The sequence below is a fragment of the Neolamprologus multifasciatus genome, chromosome 18 (genome assembly GCF_963576455.1).
Source record: "Neolamprologus multifasciatus chromosome 18, fNeoMul1.2, whole genome shotgun sequence".
Classification (NCBI taxonomy): Eukaryota; Metazoa; Chordata; class Actinopteri; order Cichliformes; family Cichlidae; genus Neolamprologus; species Neolamprologus multifasciatus.
In genome coordinates, this window is record NC_140456.1 from 12,139,034 (window position 1) to 12,160,414 (window position 21,381).

General features: G+C 40.2%; 2 protein-coding genes across 6 annotated transcripts in view; one reads left to right on the forward strand and one right to left on the reverse strand.

Annotated features, from left to right (window-relative positions):
* Positions 1-4,509, forward strand: part of LOC146497437 (netrin-G1-like) — a 70,899-nt gene extending 66,390 nt beyond the window's left edge. For all 3 annotated transcript variants that reach the window (XM_085140509.1, XM_085140508.1, XM_085140510.1), the window contains one exon: positions 3,285-4,509. In XM_085140509.1, the coding sequence (XP_084996635.1) occupies positions 3,285-3,523 (239 nt within the window). In that variant the 3' untranslated portion in view covers positions 3,524-4,509. The remainder of the gene's footprint in view (positions 1-3,284) is intronic.
* Positions 4,510-15,168: 10,659 nt separating this feature from the next.
* The window catches only part of LOC146497438 (guanine nucleotide exchange factor VAV3-like), a 64,130-nt gene continuing 57,917 nt past the window's right edge, over positions 15,169-21,381 (reverse strand). Inside the window, exon 28 of one of the 3 annotated variants that reach the window (XM_085140506.1) lies at positions 15,169-21,175. In XM_085140506.1, the coding sequence (XP_084996632.1) occupies positions 21,134-21,175 (42 nt within the window). In that variant the 3' untranslated portion in view covers positions 15,169-21,133. The remainder of the gene's footprint in view (positions 21,176-21,381) is intronic. The other 2 variants (XM_085140505.1, XM_085140507.1) reach the window with 2 other exon arrangements.

Here is a 21,381-nt window from a genome sequence, read left to right on the forward strand (position 1 = left end):
AAACTAATTGGTTTTACAGATGCTTTTAGAGAGGTAATGGTCCTGAGGGTCTGCTGGAGGATACACAGATTATCCTTCGGCCACAGGCAACAATGTTAATGTGTTGACTAAACTACTGAGACTGTTTTCCAAAACACACTGAGCAGGTGTTTGCATTAGCTGTTAGAAATTTTTTATTTTTTATGTTTTTTTAACTGACTAGAAATCACTGATTGGGGAATTGCCAGAGGGCCATTAATGTTTGCGTCCACTCTGGATCCATAATTCATGAGTCCATTCCCGCCACACCTGGTTAAAATATCTCCCCAGTCATATTTGTCCCTTCTTTGAGAGCAACAACTACAACATTGTTCCCACGTGGTGGTCCAGTCAGTCAGTTTCACACAACAGAAAGACACGATTAATGCATTGACATTTGATTGACAACCTATTTAGTAATGAAAAGGTTGTAATCTGAAAGTCCCACAACATTCAAGCCATGTACAGAGACTGGATTTGCCACAGGCCCATTTTATTTTTAATTAGTTTAGTTTGTTTATTGCATTTACATATATCTACATGTAAATTATATTCCTGTCTCATGTGTTACTTAGCTTGTGTGTCATGCTTTGTTTTGCCCTGCCCTTGTCTCTATTTCAGTCAGTTTGATTGCTTTTCCCAACCCTGTTTTTTTTACTAACAGGGTTGTTGTAAAACTAACAGTTAGTTTTACTAACTTTTTATGTTTTTTAGTCAGCTGTTGCATGTGTGAGTTATTTTGTGTTACCTGCCCATTTTCACTTGCTTATTTCTTTCTCTTACTGTTTTATTTGGTGGGGTGGGTTGTTTCTTTGCTTTTTATTTTATGGGCTTATTGATATTACATGTCTTAACCCTCCAGCATCTTTTTGTCATTCATCTCTAGTAAATTTCATTAAATTTCACCTTTGTTTGCCTTCAGTGTTGGGAAGGTTACTTTTTAAATGTATTCCATTACAGATTACAAAATACATGCCCCAAAATGTATTCTGTAACGTATTCCGTTACGTTACTCAATGAGAGTAACGTATTCTGAATACTTTGGATTACTTAATATATCATCATGCTGTTTACAACTACATGAATGTACAATTGCTGTGATTTATTACTGTTACTGAAGGTCCGCGGCTCCGAACCGTAGTAAAGGGACCTCTGGCTAATACGGTGGGTTCTGTGTCGGCTCGTAGCCGAAAACTAGCTTTACTTTGTTGTCTGGGTCAACTTTGCTAGCGAGAGACAGAGAGAGGCGTTGAAAGGCTGCTCCAACGGAACTTATTGTTTTTGGAGGAAAACACGAACACGGTGTACAGTCGAGTCTTAATAGCTTACTTACAACTGGGCTCGTCAGGCACTCTTCTTGGCTGCAGTGGTTATTATTATATTTACATGCTTCCAGCTCCCGTTTTTGCTCGATGACAGCTCGTACTTTTCCTTTTTCTCCCTCCCTCGCTCACAGACACATAACGTGTATGGCAGTCCATTCTCCCTGCAGCACGGACTACACTGCCTATGATGCTACATTCTTTAGAGCTATACCGGTAGCATTCTGCCTATTAGCTTAGCACAACAACAACAAAAAGGCCTCTCTCACCCAGGAAACACGCAGAGAGAGAGCGTCACCCTGTAACCATGGCAACCGTAACACTGCCACCTGGAACAACAGAACGTAGCTGTCAAACAAAACCCAAACCCGGCCTGACCCGCCACAATATGAAACAGGGAAGTACCGCCGTGTAATCCATTTATTTCAACAAAGTAACTGTATTCTAAATACCACCTTTTTAAACGGTAACTGTAACGGAATATAGTTACTCATATTTTGTATTTTAAATATGTAACGGTGGTACATGTATTCCGCTACTCTCCAACACTGTTTGCCTTACACGCCCTTCTGCATTTGGGTCTTTTTTAGAGCTCTCCTTTCCAGACTCATTCTTTTAAACAGCTACACAAAGAAAAAAACTTTTGCATACAGTAACAAACTTGCAAGGCCCGCTGCTATTAAAATAAAGGGTTTGACTACCATATTTGCTCGTTTAGTGCCACTGTTATTGACGCTTTAAATAAAAGCACAGAAAGGCCATTAAACATAACAAGGCTAACACAAAACGAGTCTGGAGACTGTTCAAAGAAGATGTAGACATGTCAGGAAAAGCAGATCTACCAGAAGCATCATTTCCAACACTTCATCGCAAAGTTATTGAAAATCCTATATTAAAGATAAAACCCTGTGTCCACAGCTGGAATTTCCATTTAAAGTGCATAACAGCAGTGGTGTCTATGTGCAGTGGGTGGGAATATTATTAAGTTAAATGCAATACCAATGCCTTCTTAATCGGTTTTGGCATGAGCAATGATTATTTGTTGAGTTTATTCTGATGCATGAGCCACATTACTGAAAACCAAAAATGTGATTACTATTTATGCAAGGAGAGATATCCAATTACACTGAAATCTCTTGGCAAATATTACCTCTTCCAGGATTTCACCTCTGCAAGCAGAGAGGCTTCCTGGAATAATTGAGTTGTGAGTTTTTGTCTGGAAATGTGGATATTAACTTATGTAGTCCTAATCAGTCTACATCAAAACAAAGAAATGTTTGTTAGCCGGTAAAACTCCAGCCACTGATATTACATCCTTCTTCTGACAGTGTTGTATTGCTTGCTGTAAGGTTAACTACAGAGAAGAAAATAACAGCTACTGGTGAAATACCTGGAAATGCTCATTTGCATATGAAAGGTTGTGGTGATGTGATGGAGCCAGGTATCCATCCCGTGTCTTCTCCTCTTTCTGTTCTCTTCACCTCAGCACAGAGGGGCTGTTTCACAATACTCTGGCATCCTTTGATTCTCAAATAATTAAATTCACCTCATCAGAGCCATGGTTTGCTTGCTCTTTTGTTTTGCCAGAATTATTTGCTATAAAGTCCCTTTGGCGCTACTAAAAATATCCATGAATCCATACAATGTCTGTGTTCCTTTGTTAAGTATTTTCAGAGGCTGTTGGCAGCATTATATTCTTTTAATATGTACCCTTGCTGTCGGTGTCCTCTTCCTTTTTTTTGCACACTTTCTGAAGTCCTTGGCTTTACCCTCTCTAATGTGTGTCAGCTGTGCTCTAAGGACACAGAGCAGTACAGACAGGACAGGAAGAGGCAGCTTGTGCCCTGTGAACCTGCCTGTTGATGTTCTCTGCCGCCCTATCACTGAGTGATCTATTAATCACGCTTTCCTGTCTCCCCTGCCCTTTCTGCTTTGTCTGTGCAGCTCGGGTGTGTGACAACGCGATGCTGCGCTGTCAGAACGGCGGCACGTGCCACCACCATCAACGCTGCCATTGCTCCCCCGGCTTCACGGGCATCCTGTGCGAGAGAGCTCGCTGCCAGGGTCCAGGAGACTGCGATGACCAATTGTCTGGACAGGCCTCGCTCCATCATCGCCCCACAGGCCGCCACCACACTCTTACCCTTGTAGTGTTCCCGCTATTATTCGTTTCCCTTTGCTGAGGGACCTGAACCAAATCCTCAACCAAAACACGAAATGCTGAGAACGAACACTCAACCTTAAGGACATGAAGAACAAAGAATGTGTGGACAATGTGCTCAGCAGACAATATAAGCAACTCTTTTTTTGTATATCCAAGGCCACAGTGGTGGATGGCAGTGTTATTAGTGCAAATGGCTGTGCACTGATGTGTTATACTGAATGATAGAAGGATTTATGAAAGGTCTGGTGAAATCACTGCTGTCTTATAACTTCCCAGAGGAAACGGTCGGAGCCTTTGCTTTGTGATCTTGTCATTGGCTTATACTTCAATAAAGGCAGACTGGATACTCCACTCAGATAAAGATACCCACATCCTGAGAGCAAACTGTATAAAACTAGACACATGATTTCTAAGTATCATCTGAAGTTAAAAAAAAAAAAGTATATATATACATATATAATAGTGTGGACGGGACTAAAATCATGTTGCCTCACTGCCTCCTTCCTTACTTGCTACCATCTTCTCTCCTTTCCTCTTTTCCTTTACTCTGGCCTTTTCCCCTCACTTTCTCCTTCATGTGCTTTGGTGACCCTGGTGATTTTACTTTGCGGAAAGGCATCTGTTGTTTTGCCAAAAGCTGCCCATGCGTTTTCAATTCCCTAAAAGTACCAATCTAGTATGTTTTTTTGGTTTTTTTAAGAGGCTTTGTAGTCATGCTTGAACTCACCTGTATGGGGGGAAAAGGTGTAACATACTGTAACTGTATTTAATTTTGTATAAAACAGATATTTTCATGACTACGCAAAAAAAAAAAAAGATGTATTACTTGTTTTCTATTGCTGGCGACCTGTCATATAGTAGATGTGGACTATGAGTGCGTAAGGAGTTTTGGTTGTATTATTTCTTTGCTTGTGTGGCACATGGTTCTCTTCATGGTTTGAGAACTGCTGTCAAAACTATGTTTACATTCCCACTTACACAATACACTTCCACCAAAGCGAAAAAGCGAAACATGTCTTTGTGTTGTTGTTGAACAATGGTAACCTTATTAGTCAGTAACATTTGAAACAACATATGTAGAGTTACGGGTTTATTGTTTCTAGATAGGTGCAAACCAATGACAATAGATGAATGTCATTATAAAGGATTTTAAACTCAACAGCAGTTGCTGATAATAATATCAGTTAACGCGGAACTCCCTGGTTCTTTGTCCATGGCTGGTTATTTTACTGTGCTGTGACACGCTCTTGTTGTGCTCATGAAACATGGGAGAATGAAAAGAAACTCAAGACAAAATCCCATCAATTTTATGTAAATTTAACAAGAAGATTCAAAGAAAAGGAGATTGCTCCGCTGTCACAGAGGTTGTTCAGCTCAAGTCTGTAATCAGATCTAATCCTTGAATCAAATGGGAAGAGGGGACGTTTTTCTGAGCTAGTGCGACTGAAAGCCTACATCCTGCTGTGGCAGCCACCACAAAGCTACACGTTGAGGAAATGAGCTTTAATTCATGCAGGGTCAATGAATAGAAATTAAGATGCATCCCACTGGGTGACATATTGAGCACTGAGACCAATTTCATTTGAGAGATTAATTGTACTCCCAAAGGTTGTCATGAAACATCTAATTGTGCTAGAGTCTATTATAAGTGCCTCTCATTAAATTACTATCTATGACAAGAGTTGCACATGCCTTTTTTGACAGACTCTTGCTTATAAAGCGTCCTTTGAGAACCAACACAGGGTATTTGAAAAAGGCTAATTCGCTATAGGTAATCACTAGAAAGGTATGGATGTATTTTATTTAGCAAGGTTTAAAGTTTTGGAAGAGAAAAAACAAAATCTTTTGCTTAGAATTTCTGACGCAGAAAACACTAACAGACTTATCAGTTATTCAGAAAATGAGTCAGCAGCAACAGGTTTGGTCTACAGCCGACTGTATTAAAAAGGTTAAATCTATGTTTTCTAGTTGAGGTGTGATGAGCTATTCTGTTTACTTACAAAAAGAATACAGTGGAAGGCCAGATGTCCCAGTTTTCAACTAGGACTTGAATGCAGCTTACATTTGTGGATCTGTGTGAAAATCTGTCTCAAAACCCTACGTGGGCCTGCGACTCAGTGCCAAGCCCACTGAGATCAGCTGATCTCAGTGCCAAGCCACAGCAGCAGCAGCACAGAAGGGTATCAGCTGACCCATAAGGTGTCATCCCGATGGATCAGCAAAGAAAGAACAATCTCCAGGATCCTAGAGACTGTGATGACCAACTGTCTGCATAGGCGTCAGTCCATCATCACCCCACAGGCCACCACCACATTCTTACGACTCCTTGTTTTGATCTCAATATTATATTATTTGTTTACCTTTGCTCAGAAATTTGACCCAAATCCTCAACCAAAACGTGAAATGCTGAGAATTAACACAAAACCTTAAAGACATGAAGTACAAAAACACATGTGGACAATGTCCTCAGCAGACAATATAAGCAAGTGTTTTTGCTGGCAGTGTTATTAATGCAAACAGCTGAGCGCTCTTGCTCTCAACACGTATTATTTCCAGGTACAGTTAGATCTATATTGTGCATGACATGTAGCTTTAATGCAAGGGGTTTTACAAAACCCCTTGCTGTGATTTGGGAATCACAGCCATTTTCATACTTTCCCCATTTCAAAATTAATTGATAACTAACAGCTGGCTAACAACTGACTGACAATCATTTTCATGACCAGCTGAGGCCTGTTGATGAACGAAGCAGACATAATATCTGAAGCTCATTAAAAGGGTTGAATTTTACGTTAGGCATTGCTCTTTCAATTACGAGGCCCAGGGCCCAGTCCTTCCATATGCATATGGAAGGACTGGGCTCCAACAGTGCTATGCTGCCAAACTACTGCAGATGGAAATCACAGAAGGGAAATTACTTTTTTACTATAGTTGTCCCATCCTCTGTATATTAATAATGACGATAGCCAATGTGACATCACCCACTGGTTAATGGAGACGAGTCATGAAGCACTGAGCTGAGCATTTTTATCTTGACAACACAAGTCAAGGAAACAAGGGGATGATAATTCATGATGTGAGCATCATGTTGTGTTCAACCAGATTTAAAACTAACAAATTAGACCACGGTCGTAATGATATCCAAAAGCTACGTCTAACTTTGAAATACAGTCATCTGACTGAGAGGTTCTAACTGAACATTACGCTAAGGATAGCAAGCTAACTATTTACCAGCAACAGCAATAATTGAGCTGCTTTTAAAGCCAAGGGAAATTTCATATTTTGAAAGTCTCTACTCAGAGTAGTGCATATACTGTGGAGTATTTGTCTAATGTCTGTAGGTGCCAGATTTCTGCCACAAATTTTGTCCGACTTGTAGTTTATAGACTACTTGCAGTTCTGTGATGGATTCATGAAGGTTCACACACTACCAAATATCCAGCTCTGAGTTTATCACAGTTTTCACTAAAGGGGCTGTAATAATAATAAAAAAGAAACATACAGGGGGACAGACAAAAAATGTAAAAGCTACGTTTTCTATCTTGTTTATTCAGGTATCCTATGTAGCAAGCAAGTGCGTAAGCTAAGCTGCTCAGCTATAATTAGGCCTGTGATTTATTATACTTGTTTTATCTTAAAAAACAACAGCTTTTTTATTTGAATGTCTGAAATCATTAGCAGGTGATGCAGACTTTTCCCTGGGACATACAGCTTTAGCTTCAATTATTTCACATTATATTGCAGGCATCAGATTAATGGATACTTTCATCCTTTTTTTTTTTAAATGACCTGATCTAAAGCAGAAAGAAGTGAACCAGAAACAACACTAGCTAATAAAATCTATTTGGTAAAAGGTGCTATTATTATTAGCTAGAAATGACTATCCATTTTTCATCTGGAATGACTAATACATTTAATGGTAAAGTTGGCTCCATTGTTATATTCACCATGTGAGAACAGAAGGCTTCATATGTGTCTCTGCAGTAAGGGGATTGTGCTCAGCTCTTTAGGATGTGTGAGTAAATTGGCAAATAACTACACTGTTATCCTAAATACAGCAGCAACTTCATCTGTCCAGCATAATATCACCTTCAGTGATTTAATACTTTGCTTCAAGGTTCCTGTCTCCGAACTGGCTTTGGAGAATGTGAAGTGGTCCACTTGAGGCTGTGGTTATAGCCTCAAGTGGACCAGTCATCAGTTTAGGAAAAGAAGTTTTTAGAGCAGTGTGTGTGTGTAGAAAAGAAAATTACCTTTATGACATGTTAGTGCAATAAAACCAGTGCTTTATGACCCTTTCTCTTAGCTTTGGGCTGTATTTAGCTATTGCCACTAAAATATTTAAGGTTAAATCCAAGTCTCTTGCCCTTAAATACTGATGAATGACTGGATAGGGAGCATTGCTCCAACTCAAAAGCTGCTCCAACACTCTTGAGATTCACAAGGAAACAGTCTGCTTAGCACTGACATATTTTAAAGGTAATATCAATATGTTTTTCTCACTACCTTATCTGTCTTTGGAGAGAACAAAAATAAAGGTGGAAGGTAGATATTTTTATTCAAGAATTTTTACTAACTTATTGGTGGCAACAGTGGAAGTTGAATAACTGGGATGATTTTGTAAAGTATGATGATTTTTCAGTCACCAGAATTTAGACCACAGAGAGAAAGAGAGGTTTTTTCCTTCACTAGCTCTGTTCCCTACTGTTTTATGTCACAGCAACGCCTTGTCCTTTTTACTTTCACATCTAAGACTCAGGAGGGGGTATTAGGAGGACATTTTTAGACATGTGCAGGCCTTGTGTTCTGCCACTGTCAGCACTGGTGGCACCAACAGAAGGTTACATAACGTAAGACAAGGGGTATTCAATATCGAGGAAAGAAGCAGCTCAGCAACATGACTGGAGCACTGAGCAAACCAATATCCATATTCAGCTCTAAAATACCCAGCAATAGAACTGGTGCTGTTCCACCAGAAATCTCCACTTTTCTGTCAATCAGCATTAGAGATCGTATTAATGATCTGCATTTTGTTATCCATAAACCTATCAAATTTGTCTAAATATTTGAATATTGATAAACTCCATTCTGTTTGCAACATGAACTCGTCCTTGACCCTGTCGCTTAGCAAGCTTCAACTGCTGGTTCAGCTGTCGCTGTAACAAAAGAAAGGATGAGAGGATGACACCATATGGAGAGTTGCACTTTCCATAAAGATTGTCTTGTTCATGCGGCACTAAAGCAACTTTATCCATTGTGGTGAAAGTTGTTTCATTTATTCACTTACTAACTTATCGTTTCATTTATTGAGTTACACTTACTGACTTACTTACAATTGCGTTGTTCATAGTTTTATTTGTTTGTTTTGCAAATGCTAGCTCCCATTTGAAAAGAAAAAAGTTAAACGCGACTCTTCTTTAGACACATCAAATTAAAGGCATTTTTTGTACATTAAGTACAGTAATATTAAGTGTCAAATAGTGTCAGGTTTAACCATCAGTTAGTGAGCCTAGTAAATAAGGGACACCACATCTCTCATAACTGTCTTAAAATAATTCCTTCTGTAGTTCAGTAGACTAAAATTTTCCTTTTGGACTGTCTAGAGGAGCCAGTGTGCGGACAGTCTTGATCCTTTCAAGTAAATCTTTTCATTACAACAGTCCTGTTTAAAATGATTTTACTTCAAAATTGGGTGTGTCTAAATGCTACCATGAGGAATAAGACCTTGTAATAAAAATAATAATAATAAAAAGACGATGTAGGTGCAGAAAACCTCTGCAAGGAGATATCTGCTGTTTTAACACAGCTACTGTATTCACATATTAGCAGAGCACAAGTCAGGTGTTTTGAATAAAAAAATAAGAGCATTTATTAAACAGATAAATGGCAGTAATGTTGTTTTGGTGCCAGAATTGAGCAGCGTAATTTAGCACTTTTAGATATTTACTTTGCGATCCAGCATAAAGAGGTTTAACACCTTATGTGATAGCCTGAAAGAAGCATACTTGCAAACCTGCATCACCTGTGCGCTTATGTGTACACTGACTCACCAGCATCTATAGGACTTTCCACCCCCTCCATCCTGATCAATGTTTATCGACTTCATTTATGTGACACCACATCAGGAATGGCACTTATGGAGAGGTTAGAGCAGCATGCCATATGTGGCTTTATCAAACTGCTATTCACATTCCTGACATTGCAAGGACAGCAGGTGGGTCGTTTGCTGGCTTGGCAAAGAGAGCCAGAGTACGCTGGAATCAATAGACAGAACAAAGAGGAAGTTAAGCTGCCCCTGCTGAAGAATTCTTGAAATACCCATTTACTCTGTTCTTAAATATGGAAGTCCTTTTACTCTTTAACTATTTTGTGGAAGATGGGATTGATATTATTGTTCAAAATGTTTTGATATCAGTTACCGGTTTCATCTGAACCTGTCCTTGTGTTGTTGGACACTTGTGCTATAATAGTTGTCTAACTGAGGGGAAATAATTACAAAATATTTCTTATTTGCTTGAAAAGCATAGATAGATTTAAGCAGAGCAGTGTCATGTTGTAGAGATTAAAAGAAACCTTACAGAAAATTTTGCTTAAATCAAGCTGAAGTCCCCCTCACTTCGATACAATCTTTGCTACAGATTGCAATCTTTTTCAGTGTCAAACACGATCACAGCACTTCTACTGTTTTCTTCAGAGCCAGATCCAGCACTTCTGGCCTTCGGTGCCACACCTAAATTGCAAATCAGCCCCGTCTGGGATTGGCACCACAAGCACCCCAACACCCTGTCGAAGAAATTATTTATGTATCACACCAACACTGTCCATAAATAAAAGATACCTTTCACAGTCTGTTCCAGAGTTCCTGGAGCTTGGAAGAAATGGTTTATCCTCGTTTTTTCGCATGCTGGTAAGAATGTGTTTTTTTGTGTTGAACCCCTAGGTTGCATTACAAACACATCTGATGGGAAAAATAAAAATAACGCACCTGGAGAATGTGTGAAGATTGCCACCTGTTATTAAGTACAGTCTACACTGTGATATATAAACTGAGCTGCAGTTATAGGCTACATGTATATTAAGAAAATCTGAGTTGTTTTCTGGGTATAGGAAAAATATTTTTCCAAATGAGAGATTCAAATGATTGAAACTTAAAATTGAAGTTGCATTGATCCTTTTGGTCCTAAATTGCAGCTGTAGAAGGCCGACTACCAAGTCAGTCAGTCTCTGACTTCTCCAGTCCAAGTAACCTTGGGTAAGTTACTGTTCCTTGAGTACCCCCGATGCATCCGTTGGAGTATTAGAATATAGTGAATATTAGAACGTGCTTAGACACATATAAAACTGATGATTGTGGGACCGGGTGAATGAGACTTCTACGAGAACACACTTTGAGTGCTCAACTGAGTAGAAAGAGGCTATTTAAGTACCAGTCAGTTTACCATTGTGGACATACCTACATACTAAATACCTGAGAGATCCATCCAGCCCTTCAGCAGATCCATCGACTGTTCCCTGAAACCTGATTTCAGTGGAAAGGTGGCTGTCAAGAACCCGATCTTAAGAACAGAAACAGGGAGAAAAAAGGCTGAGGTGCTCCAAATTACACAAGAAATATACTTGTGAAGTGATGAATATATATTATGAGTTTATGCTATGAAGAAAGAAATAAAGCTGAAAATAATATAACTTTGTTTTTTTTTTCATGCACGAGTGTCTGCATTTGGGTCCACTTCCTGCCTGCCCCAGCCATACATGACACAAAAAAGACATGCAAGGTAACTTAATTACCTTTTTACTTTCATTTTCAACTATTTTTCCCAATTGTAAATTAGATTTAACAAAATAAGTACGTTACGATTAAGTTAAGCTCATTACACATCATCATTTTTTCATTACAGATCCCAAAGGTAAAATATATTTTTATAACCAACTAATAAGCAAAGGGCACAACAGCACAATTCCTCAATACATCTAAATCATTTAATTGCTGTAGAAAAAGAGCCCTAGAGAAAAATTAAAAATGAACATTGGATAGAGTGTGCTATTAGTTATGCTAAAATAAGGAGATATAAATAACAGAGCGCTCACTGTGAAATATTTGAACCGATCACTGCCTGTATTTTAAAACTGACCACACAGCTGGCTACAATAAAACAAAACATATATTTTAATAAATTACTGTAGAAAGGTTAAAGTTTATCACCTTTTCCACATCTGCCTGCAGCTTCCCCTGCCTGCCTCTCAGCACCATTCGCACCGCTCTGCCTCATTTTTGCAGCTTTTACATTCTCAGCTCTGCTTTTCAGGCTTGAAACCATCTGATTCTTCTGCTCTGCTCCAGATTTAAATCTTTATTTACTCGGATTAGTTCCCCTAGTTCTCCATGTGTCCACAATCCGCTACGCCACAGCTCAATATTCCATCCATAACCTTCAGTGAGCTAGGTGCTATGTGGATGATAATGGATGGCTAATGTGGGTGATTGCTAATAAACAGCTAACATTACCTTGTGCACAGACCAAGTTAACATTTTATTTAGTTAATACTTGATATTGCTGAAACAGGAGCTTTACTAAACTTTGAAATTCCTCCTAAAGTGATATGAAACTACTTAACTACTAATTACGATATTCATTTGCAACAGCATATTAATTCAATTTTAATGTTTAGTATGGATTCATGTGAGTATTGATTTTTTTTACAACTCTATTTCATTGTATATGTGCATGTTTCAATAAATCAGTGCACCTATTTTCATTTTTCTAGCAACATGTAAAAAAGTGAGCTGTGACTCAAGACTGCTACATATCACTTTTTTCACACGGTTGCATAATGTGAATACACTGACTGCTATAATGTTTTGCTTTTGGCAGGAATTACAGTCGGGCAAAAAAGTATTTAGTCAGCCACCGATTGTGCAAGTTCCCCCACTTAAAATGATGACAGAGGTCAGTAATTTGCACCAGAGGTACACTTCAACTGTGAGAGACAGAATGTGAAAAAAAAATCCATGAATTCACATGGTAGGATTTGTAAAGAATTTATTCGTAAATCAGGGTGGAAAATAAGTATTTGGTCAATAACAAAAATACAACTCAATACTTTGTAACATAACCTTTGTTGGCAATAACAGAGGTCAAACGTTTACTATAGGTCTTTACCAGGTTTGCACACACAGTAGCTGGTATTTTGGCCCATTCCTCCATGCAGATCTTCTCAAGAGCAGTGATGTTTTGGGGCTGTCGCCGAGCAACACGGACTTTCAACTCCCGCCACAGATTTTCTATGGGGTTGAGGTCTGGAGACTGGCTAGGCCACTCCAGGACTTTCAAATGCTTCTTACTGAGCCACTCCTTTGTTGCCCGGGCGGTGTGTTTTGGATCATTGTCATGTTGGAAGACCCATCCTCGTTTCATCTTCAAAGTTCTCAGTGATGGAAGGAGGTTTTGGCTCAAAATCTCACAATACTTGGCCCCATTCATTCTGTCCTTAACACGGATCAGTCGTCCTGTCCCCTTGGCAGAAAAACAGCCCCATAGCATGATGTTTCCACCCCCATGCTTCACAGTAGGTATGGTGTTCTTGGGATGCAACTCAGTATTCTTCTTCCTCCAAACACGACGAGTTGAGTTTATACCAAAAAGTTCTACTTTGGTTTCATCTGACCACATGACATTCTCCCAATCCTCTGCTGTATCATCCATGTGCTCTCTAGCAAACTTCAGACGGGCCTGGACATGCACTGGCTTCAGCAGCGGAACACGTCTGGCACTGCGGGATTTGATTCCCTGCCGTTGTAGTGTGTTACTGATGGTGACCTTTGTTACTTTGGTCCCAGCTCTCTGCAGGTCATTCACCAGGTCCCCCCGTGTGGTTCTGGGATCTTTGCTCACCGTTCTCATGATCATTTTGACCCCACGGGATGAGATCTTGCGTGGAGCCCCAGATCGAGGGAGATTATCAGTGGTCTTGTATGTCTTCCATTTTCTGATGATTGCTCCCACAGTTGATTTTTTCACACCAAGCTGCTTGCCTATTGTAGATTCACTCTTCCCAGTCTGGTGCAGGTCTACAATTCTTTTCCTGGTGTCCTTCGAAAGCTCTTTGGTCTTGGCCATGGCGGAGTTTGGAGTCTGACTGGTTGAGGCTGTGGACAGGTGTCTTTTATACAGATGATGAGGTCAAACAGGTGCCATTCATACAGGTAACGAGTGGGGGACAGAAAAGCTTCTTACAGAAGACGTTACAGGTCTGTGAGAGCCAGGGATTTTCCTTGTTTGAGGTGACCAAATACTTATTTTCCACCCTGATTTACGAATAAATTCTTTACAAATCCTACCATGTGAATTCATGGATTTTTTTTTCACATTCTGTCTCTCACAGTTGAAGTGTACCTCTGGTGCAAATTACTGACCTCTGTCATCATTTTAAGTGGGGGAACTTGCACAATCGGTGGCTGACTAAATACTTTTTTGCCCCACTGTAGCTACCTTCTTTATCATTTCCCTCCAATTAAAGCATATTTGGATCTTATTAATCTGTTCTTTACACCTGTAATTCATGTTCTGCAGCAGACATTTTTCACAGTCATAATCTTGACATGAAATAGTAGCATCCTCTTTTGTCACATCAACCATCTGCATTTCCTCCTTCACTAGATCCATGAATCTCTCTGTGGTCTTTCCCTTGCCCTCCTCCCTGGCAGCTCCTTCTCCAACATACTTTGTCTAATGTATTCACTATCCTTCCTTTGCACATGTCCAAGCCGTAACAGCCTCACCTCTCTAACTTTGTGTCTTTTACCCCCTCTGATATACTCATTTTTAAACTTCCATCCTGGTCAATCTCAATTAAAATCATGAGATCTTCAACTCTGCCACTTCCACGTCAGCACCATGTCTTTTTGTCCGTGCCATCATCTCCAAACCATACATTATAGTGGATCTCACTACCATCTTGTAAATCTTCCCTTTCACTCTTGCTTGGTGTCCTTCTGTAACAAATCACCCCTGACACTCCTCTCCACCCACTTCACCCTGCCTGCACTCTATTTTTCCTCTCTCTCGTGCAGTGTCCTTTGCTTTAGATAGCTGACCCAAGTTATTTAAACTCATCTACCTGCACTATCTCTACTCCTTAGACGTTCACAATTCAAACACATGTATTCTGCTGTGCTTCTACACACCTCCACTTCTCTCCAGAGCATACCATCATCTCTCCAGGCTCTCTTCCACCAGCTCGCTACTCTCACTACAGATCACAATATTATCTGCAAACATCACAGCCCACGGAGACTCCTGCCTTTCCTCATCTGTCAGCCTCATACATCACCATTGCCACACTTACATACTTCTCTGATCCAGCCACAAGGGGGTCACATGCCGGTCTACATCTAGTGCCGGTCCAAGCCTGGATAAACAGGGAGGATTGTAAAAAGCCAGAATACTTTTTCCTCTGTTTCTGTCTACTGCCCTCTCACAGACTTAACGTTATTTTATTAAGCATTTATTCGTGATTTATTACAAAGCGGTATTGACTTTGGCAGTTAGTGAATCAAAGGATTGCTATTACATGTATTAAAAGAAAGCAGGAGGTAGTGGCACAAATAATGGGGTCAAACAAGCAGAAGAATATAAACAGAGAATGACAAAAACAGAGTGGCAAAGACCGAAGTAACATGAAGATAGACAGCTTAGATGCAAACAAGGGGGACAAAAAAAACAAAAAAGGGAATCAAGTGGGAAGAAATAATAGCGGGAAGACCGAAACCTTCATCACAAAAGGCTGCCATGAAACAATGGTTCCCTGATGGAGGAGGCAGCTGTAAACATGAACACCCCCATTTGGCAGACCTGAAGGAAAGGGTTGGAGGAGAAGAGGTAGACATGAAGGGGGGTGGAGGGGTGAGCAGGTGGGGTTAGAGACAGACAGACCCTGCCAAAGCAAGCCCCCATGACAAGCACCACCACCTCGTTAAACCTGTCCCCGGGAGTCACAGGCAGATGCTCTGCTTTTCCTATGATAATGACCGACCTGCTAAGCAGCTACCAGCGTCACGCTCCTGTGAACAACTATTGACCTCAAAGCTGTCACTCGCTTTCACGCCACTGCTGCGTCCAACTCGCCACACTCAGAAGGGGCTTGTTGCATCATTCGTTTTAATGCAGGCCTGGACATTATAATACTGCCTGTTATCAAACATTGTATTAAATCTCTTCCTGCCGATGCGGTCCTCAGAGGTTTTGTGCACTGCATGTGGACATCAGATACAGCGGCTACAGATTCGTGATCGTCAATTATGTCTTAAGAGCTTTGAAAACATGCTCCCCAGCCTGTGCAAATTGACATTAAGGATATGAAAGCGTTACCCATTAATACACATTTATTCACCATTTTACATTTAGAAGACCCACCGCTGTCAAGCATCAAAGCGCAGTCAGCACATGGAGCCCATGAGTCAAGAGGAAGTAACTGGGGTGAGGGAGACACGGAGAGAGAGACAGACAGAGAGCAGCGGTTCTCTGAGGATTAGCTCATTTAGACTGCTTTGATCTGTGAGATCTTAATTGCTGGGTAGCACTGATAGAGTCCTCATGGAGACTTAGCAACACCATACAGGCGAGCAGGGAGGAGGGTGGCTGTGTTCTTACCTTCTCTTCTTCTCTTGTTTTACTGATTAACTCGTCTCAGTCGACAGACCATTCAGCAATGGTGGCCTATGGCATACTTAGCAATCACTGCGTGTGACTACAGCAAAAAGAATTAATGAGCATTTTCGACTTTGTCACAGATACTCACTAAGTCTTCTGTACAATTTCTTCTTTCCTCGATACCTTTCCTCATAATGACATTTTTGAAGCGTTAAAGTCAACCGCTCATACTTCTTCTACTCTCTTGTAGGCACAGAATTGATCATTTCCCTAGGGTTTTCGAATAGGTCATGTGACTCAGGGCCTTTCTCTTAGTGGGCCAAGTAACTGTAAGGACTTCCAAAAAACAAAAGCACTGTGGTCAAATTGAGTTATTTTTCTTAAGTTATTCATCTAGCATATAAATTAATGAATTAAGCAAAACTACCATTCATGTTTGCTCATGTTTCTAAATGAACAATCAATACAGTTTTTTGTTTTTTCTTATGAGGGCAGCTTCCCCATAAAATCCCAGTTAGAGCACTAAAAAGAAGAATAACACATTATTTTCAGATTTTAATCAGAATGTTTTGCATGTATGAGGTGGAGCTGCCATCAGATCATATATGTCATGTTATAACAATTCAATTCATCCGCCCATTTTCTTCCGCTTTTTCCAATTCAGGGTTGTGGGAGGTTGCTGGAGCCTGTTCCAGCTGCTATGGGGTGAAGGGCGGGGCACACCCTGGACAGGGCTAACACAGGGAGAGATTCACTCTCACATTTATATCTACAGCCAGTTTAGAACTGGCAGTTAACTGAACCCATTGCATGTCTTTGGACCGAAGCCAGAGTACACAGAGTGAACTCACACAAGCTCTACATATAAAGGCCAGCTGTACGACCCCAGCCGGCAGATTTAAACCCTTCTTGCTATGACGCAACAGCGCTAACCACTGTGCCATCATGCTGCACCCCTACCCATCCATTTCCGTTCACTTATCCAATTCAGGGTCAGGTTTGGGTTTTCTCATAAGATCTGATAACTTTTTCAAGCATTCCCTTTTCTCTTGTGAGACATTTTATATGCACCTTGCCTCAGTGAAGAAAAACATTTGCTGCAGTTTTAGTTTGTAAGAGGTTTCATGGTCAGAAGTCATCAGTTGAATGTAAATCATACTGTTAAACTCTCTCAGAGAGCCGAGCCCCTTTGAGGGGAAGTGAGAGCTCACTGTATTTGCAGTTTCAGCTTTTGCTAAACTCCCTTTTAGCCCCATATAGAGATCCAGAGGGACTGACAGGTGAAGACTGGGGTTAAGAAGATCATCCCAACAGATGAAGATGATGCAGGGCCTCCTTTGCTTTCTCTTTCTGCCTTTGTCCCTCTCTCATATCCATACACGCTATCGTGTTTCTACCTGTTCTTTATCTCACCATACTCCATGCAGGCTTGTACATCTATTTCTCTCTCTCTCTCTCTCTCTCTCTGACTGGTGTCCAACTTCTCTGTTGTCGCCTTTCATCTCCTTGGCTAAGACAAGAACAGAGAGATTAAGGAGAGGAAGAGTATTAGGGGAGCCATTTTTTCTGCCTCTTTTGTGATGGGAGGGTTACTGTTAGCTGAGCAGAACCCTCCCTCTGCTGGGTTTGGTCATTAGAGTGGCTGCAGAGCAGTGGGGGGAAAGAAAGCCTGAGGGAGTGTTTACATTACACAAATACTGATACTGTGAGGCTCCAGTGTGTAAATCAATCCATTGTTATATTTGATAGAGAATTTCATCTATGGTAATATATGATCAGACTGTATAAAACAGCAGGAAATGCACATTCAGTAATTAAGAGAACTAGCTTACTACATCACGGCATTAAAATACACAGAAACCAGTAAAATTAACACACCTATAGATAAAAGAGCAGCATCTCACTAGATGCAGTGTCATCAGGATCACAAGGGATTAACTGGAGCATTTGCTTAATCTGTTTGCTTAAAATACATAAATTTAGCTAATTGTAGCAAATTCTGACTTTTGAAGTCAGTGAATACAAGGTGGAAACAATAATGTGAACCATGTCATCTCTGTACCAGCAGTCCCTCGAGACTCCCTGATGTGCCCATCTGCACATCAATAAAGACCTTTCTGTTGATGTTGTGAAACTGTTTCTTTTAGATGGCATTTTGATGCAGTTGTTACCATCTCTGACTAACATGACACATAAGAGCTGCGAAGTATAGTAGTGTGTAGTGTCTACAGCTTAGTTCAGCAGTGAAATGCTATTATAGGCACCCCTGTTTTTGGTAATTCTAACAAAGACTTTCTTATTTTATTTATTTATTATTTATTTAGGTTTTGGTTTGCTATCATTATTTACTCAGTAGGACATTTTTCTGTAATGCTGACCTATCAGTCCCACAGTCCTATGACTGTTTTCTCTATAATAATTATATAATAATTAATCTATAATCCACCTCCTAGGCAATTATTCTAATGCCCACTTTGGGGTGCCTGCAGAAGCCCATCAATCCTGGCAGACTCCCATGTTTAATAACTTTAGCAAGACAAAATGCTAAAAAGACTTCGAAATGCAGGGTCAAAAACACTGTGTGACATCATACTGGCTATATCTATTTTTTTACACATACTATATGGTTACGACAAATACATGCATGTGACAAGTGTACAAAAAAATCCTTGCATTTGCAGATACTGGAAATCCTGCAGTCACATTCTTTTACTTTAATTGAGCCATTGCGCTCAAGTTATAACTAATTTAGGACATAGGATCAACAAATATAATTTCCAAGAGAGGAAATATGTTGCAAATTTTAGCCTGTACAATGCAAATTTGCTGAAAGTGGCACTATCTTGTGCCAAATTTCAGTGTGGCAAAGAAAAAAAAATACTGTTCTACATCTACATGTTCCTACATCATAACGGTTTTCAGTCGTCTTCCCTGTTCTGTTTGTTTGGACATTATTTGAGCACTGCCTGTTCTCCACTGCGCCTCCAAAAACCATATCAGACACAGCTGTGATTTGTGATGCAACCTCGCAGAGCCTTTGTTCCTGCAATGTAACATTTGTCCGAAGAGGGAATAATAGCCTATCCCATTTTAAAAGTGCAATTCAAAGAGCGTGCTTTTATTAAATATTTATGTCAAACACATGGTTAGTGGGGTATTAATGTTTGAAGGAAAACAGCATCGCTTAACGCCCTTGTGCTACCTTGCTCTACAGTGAACAGCAGTTACATCACCCTTGAATCATTCATACTGAAACCAAAAAAAAAAAAAAAAGAGAGAGAGAGTTGAGGTAAACACAAAATCCGTGGAATGCAAAAGGGCTCTCTGGTTTCCACAGTAAATGATCAAAAGATCAAGGAGCTCAAGTATAGACCTATCCACGCCACACATGTGCTTTTAAAATTTATTTGGCTTTGTAATTCCTTTTAAGCATACACTTTTTCTCTTTGATGTCTAAAAATGTATGAGAACTGGGCATTATATTTGCTCTAGTGTCATTAAATGGGAACACTGTGAAACCACCTTTCTCACTGTGACAAGTTGCCATATTCATTTGTAGTCTTGTAGGCCAGAAATAACCACGGCTGGAATAGGTTGATATTTTGGGAAATGCTTATAGAGTTTCTTGGTGAGTGTAACAGAGGACTGATAACTCTTGTGTCTTTCCACTAAATATGAACCTGCAGCCACAAGGAGGTTAGCTTAGCTTAGCATAAAGACTGGCTTCAGTAACCCAACTTGCTATGGAGATTTCCATACCCACCTACCAGCCCCTCTTAAGTTCTCTAACATCACTCGTCATCACTATGGGTTTGCCAGACAACCCACAGAGACATAAAAAAGTCCCCACTGACAAGAAAGTCCAACACATATACAAGTAAAACTGCACATTGAATGTTTTACAGTTTTGCTTTATTACAAATTGAACAAATGAATTCTAACCTCTCAATAAGTGAGCCTTTATGCCAATGACTGTTCCAAACTTTATATTAAACAGACTAAATTCAGACTGGTATTAACCTTCTCATCTAATTTTGCCAAGGGAGCAAATAAGTACATTTCTCAAAATGTCAAACTATAGCTTTTCAGGCTAAACACATTTTTAATGATTTTCATCAACTCAATGTTTATTGAAGGCTGCACTTAAAGTTGAGGTGATTATTTAAATAAAACAGTATTTAAAAGGACAGGAATCTAATTTGGGAGATGTAGCTTTATCAGTGGCGTCCTATGGCCACATAATCAGCTGTTTCTCTGCAGATGTGCATCACTTCAGTGTCCACAGGTCCACTGACAAATCAGTCCATCATGGTTCCATCCTTTTTTTTCCATGTTCCACCCCTTTTTAAAATTAGGGTCAAATTCAAAGTTTGGCAGTTACAGTTTTATCAAAGGTTTGTGTCCACGCAGTTAGGAATGCAAAAAACAAGATTAAAGGAAACTGAATGCAAATGTCGACAAAGCCAGGAGGGCTATAGTGTTCCAGGAAGAGTCAAAAACATCAACACTTTCACTTTAATTTGGTACCTGAGCAGGGCACTATCAGCAGGATCTGTGGTCCAGCTAGATGATTGAGCCTTGCTGACCTCGAAACATGACAACAACGAAAGGCAAGACTCATACCAGATGAAGGAGTAATCAATAATAAGAGAAGTTGAGTGGGAGAGGACGGGAAGGGGGAGGGTTATCTAGGCACAGCACATGTACTTCCCACTGGGCCGCGGGGGCAGACAGGACTGCGTAGGGGTAAGATATGGCATGACGCTCCTGGAATCTGTGATTTGACATTTCTGTGTGAGAGTCTGTCAGAGGACAGGAGAAGGTTTTTAAGGGCACTGCCACCTCCTCTTGTGTCCAAGTCTCTGGATTTTTATCAAAGAGAGATATGACTGTGGGCCCAGACAGTGGCAGAGCAGCATGGCGTTCACTGGAGGGTTTCAGCCTGAATGGGTGCTGAATACACGTTCCAACAAGCGAAGTCAGTCCTCTTCCTCCACATAAGTAGAGGGAAACCATCCCACCTAAGAAGAGAAAAGTAGCATCTAGATCAGCATTTCAAACTCAACCAGACCTCTGCTGATCTTGTGAAGAATTCTTCTCCTGTCACAATGTACAGACTGTCATATGTAGTTTTGATCAGGATGGGTCAATAATTCTGACAATTTGGAGGCGAGTACAAGAGATAATTCATTGTTAACTCTAGGATGAGTGGTAACTGTGACACTGT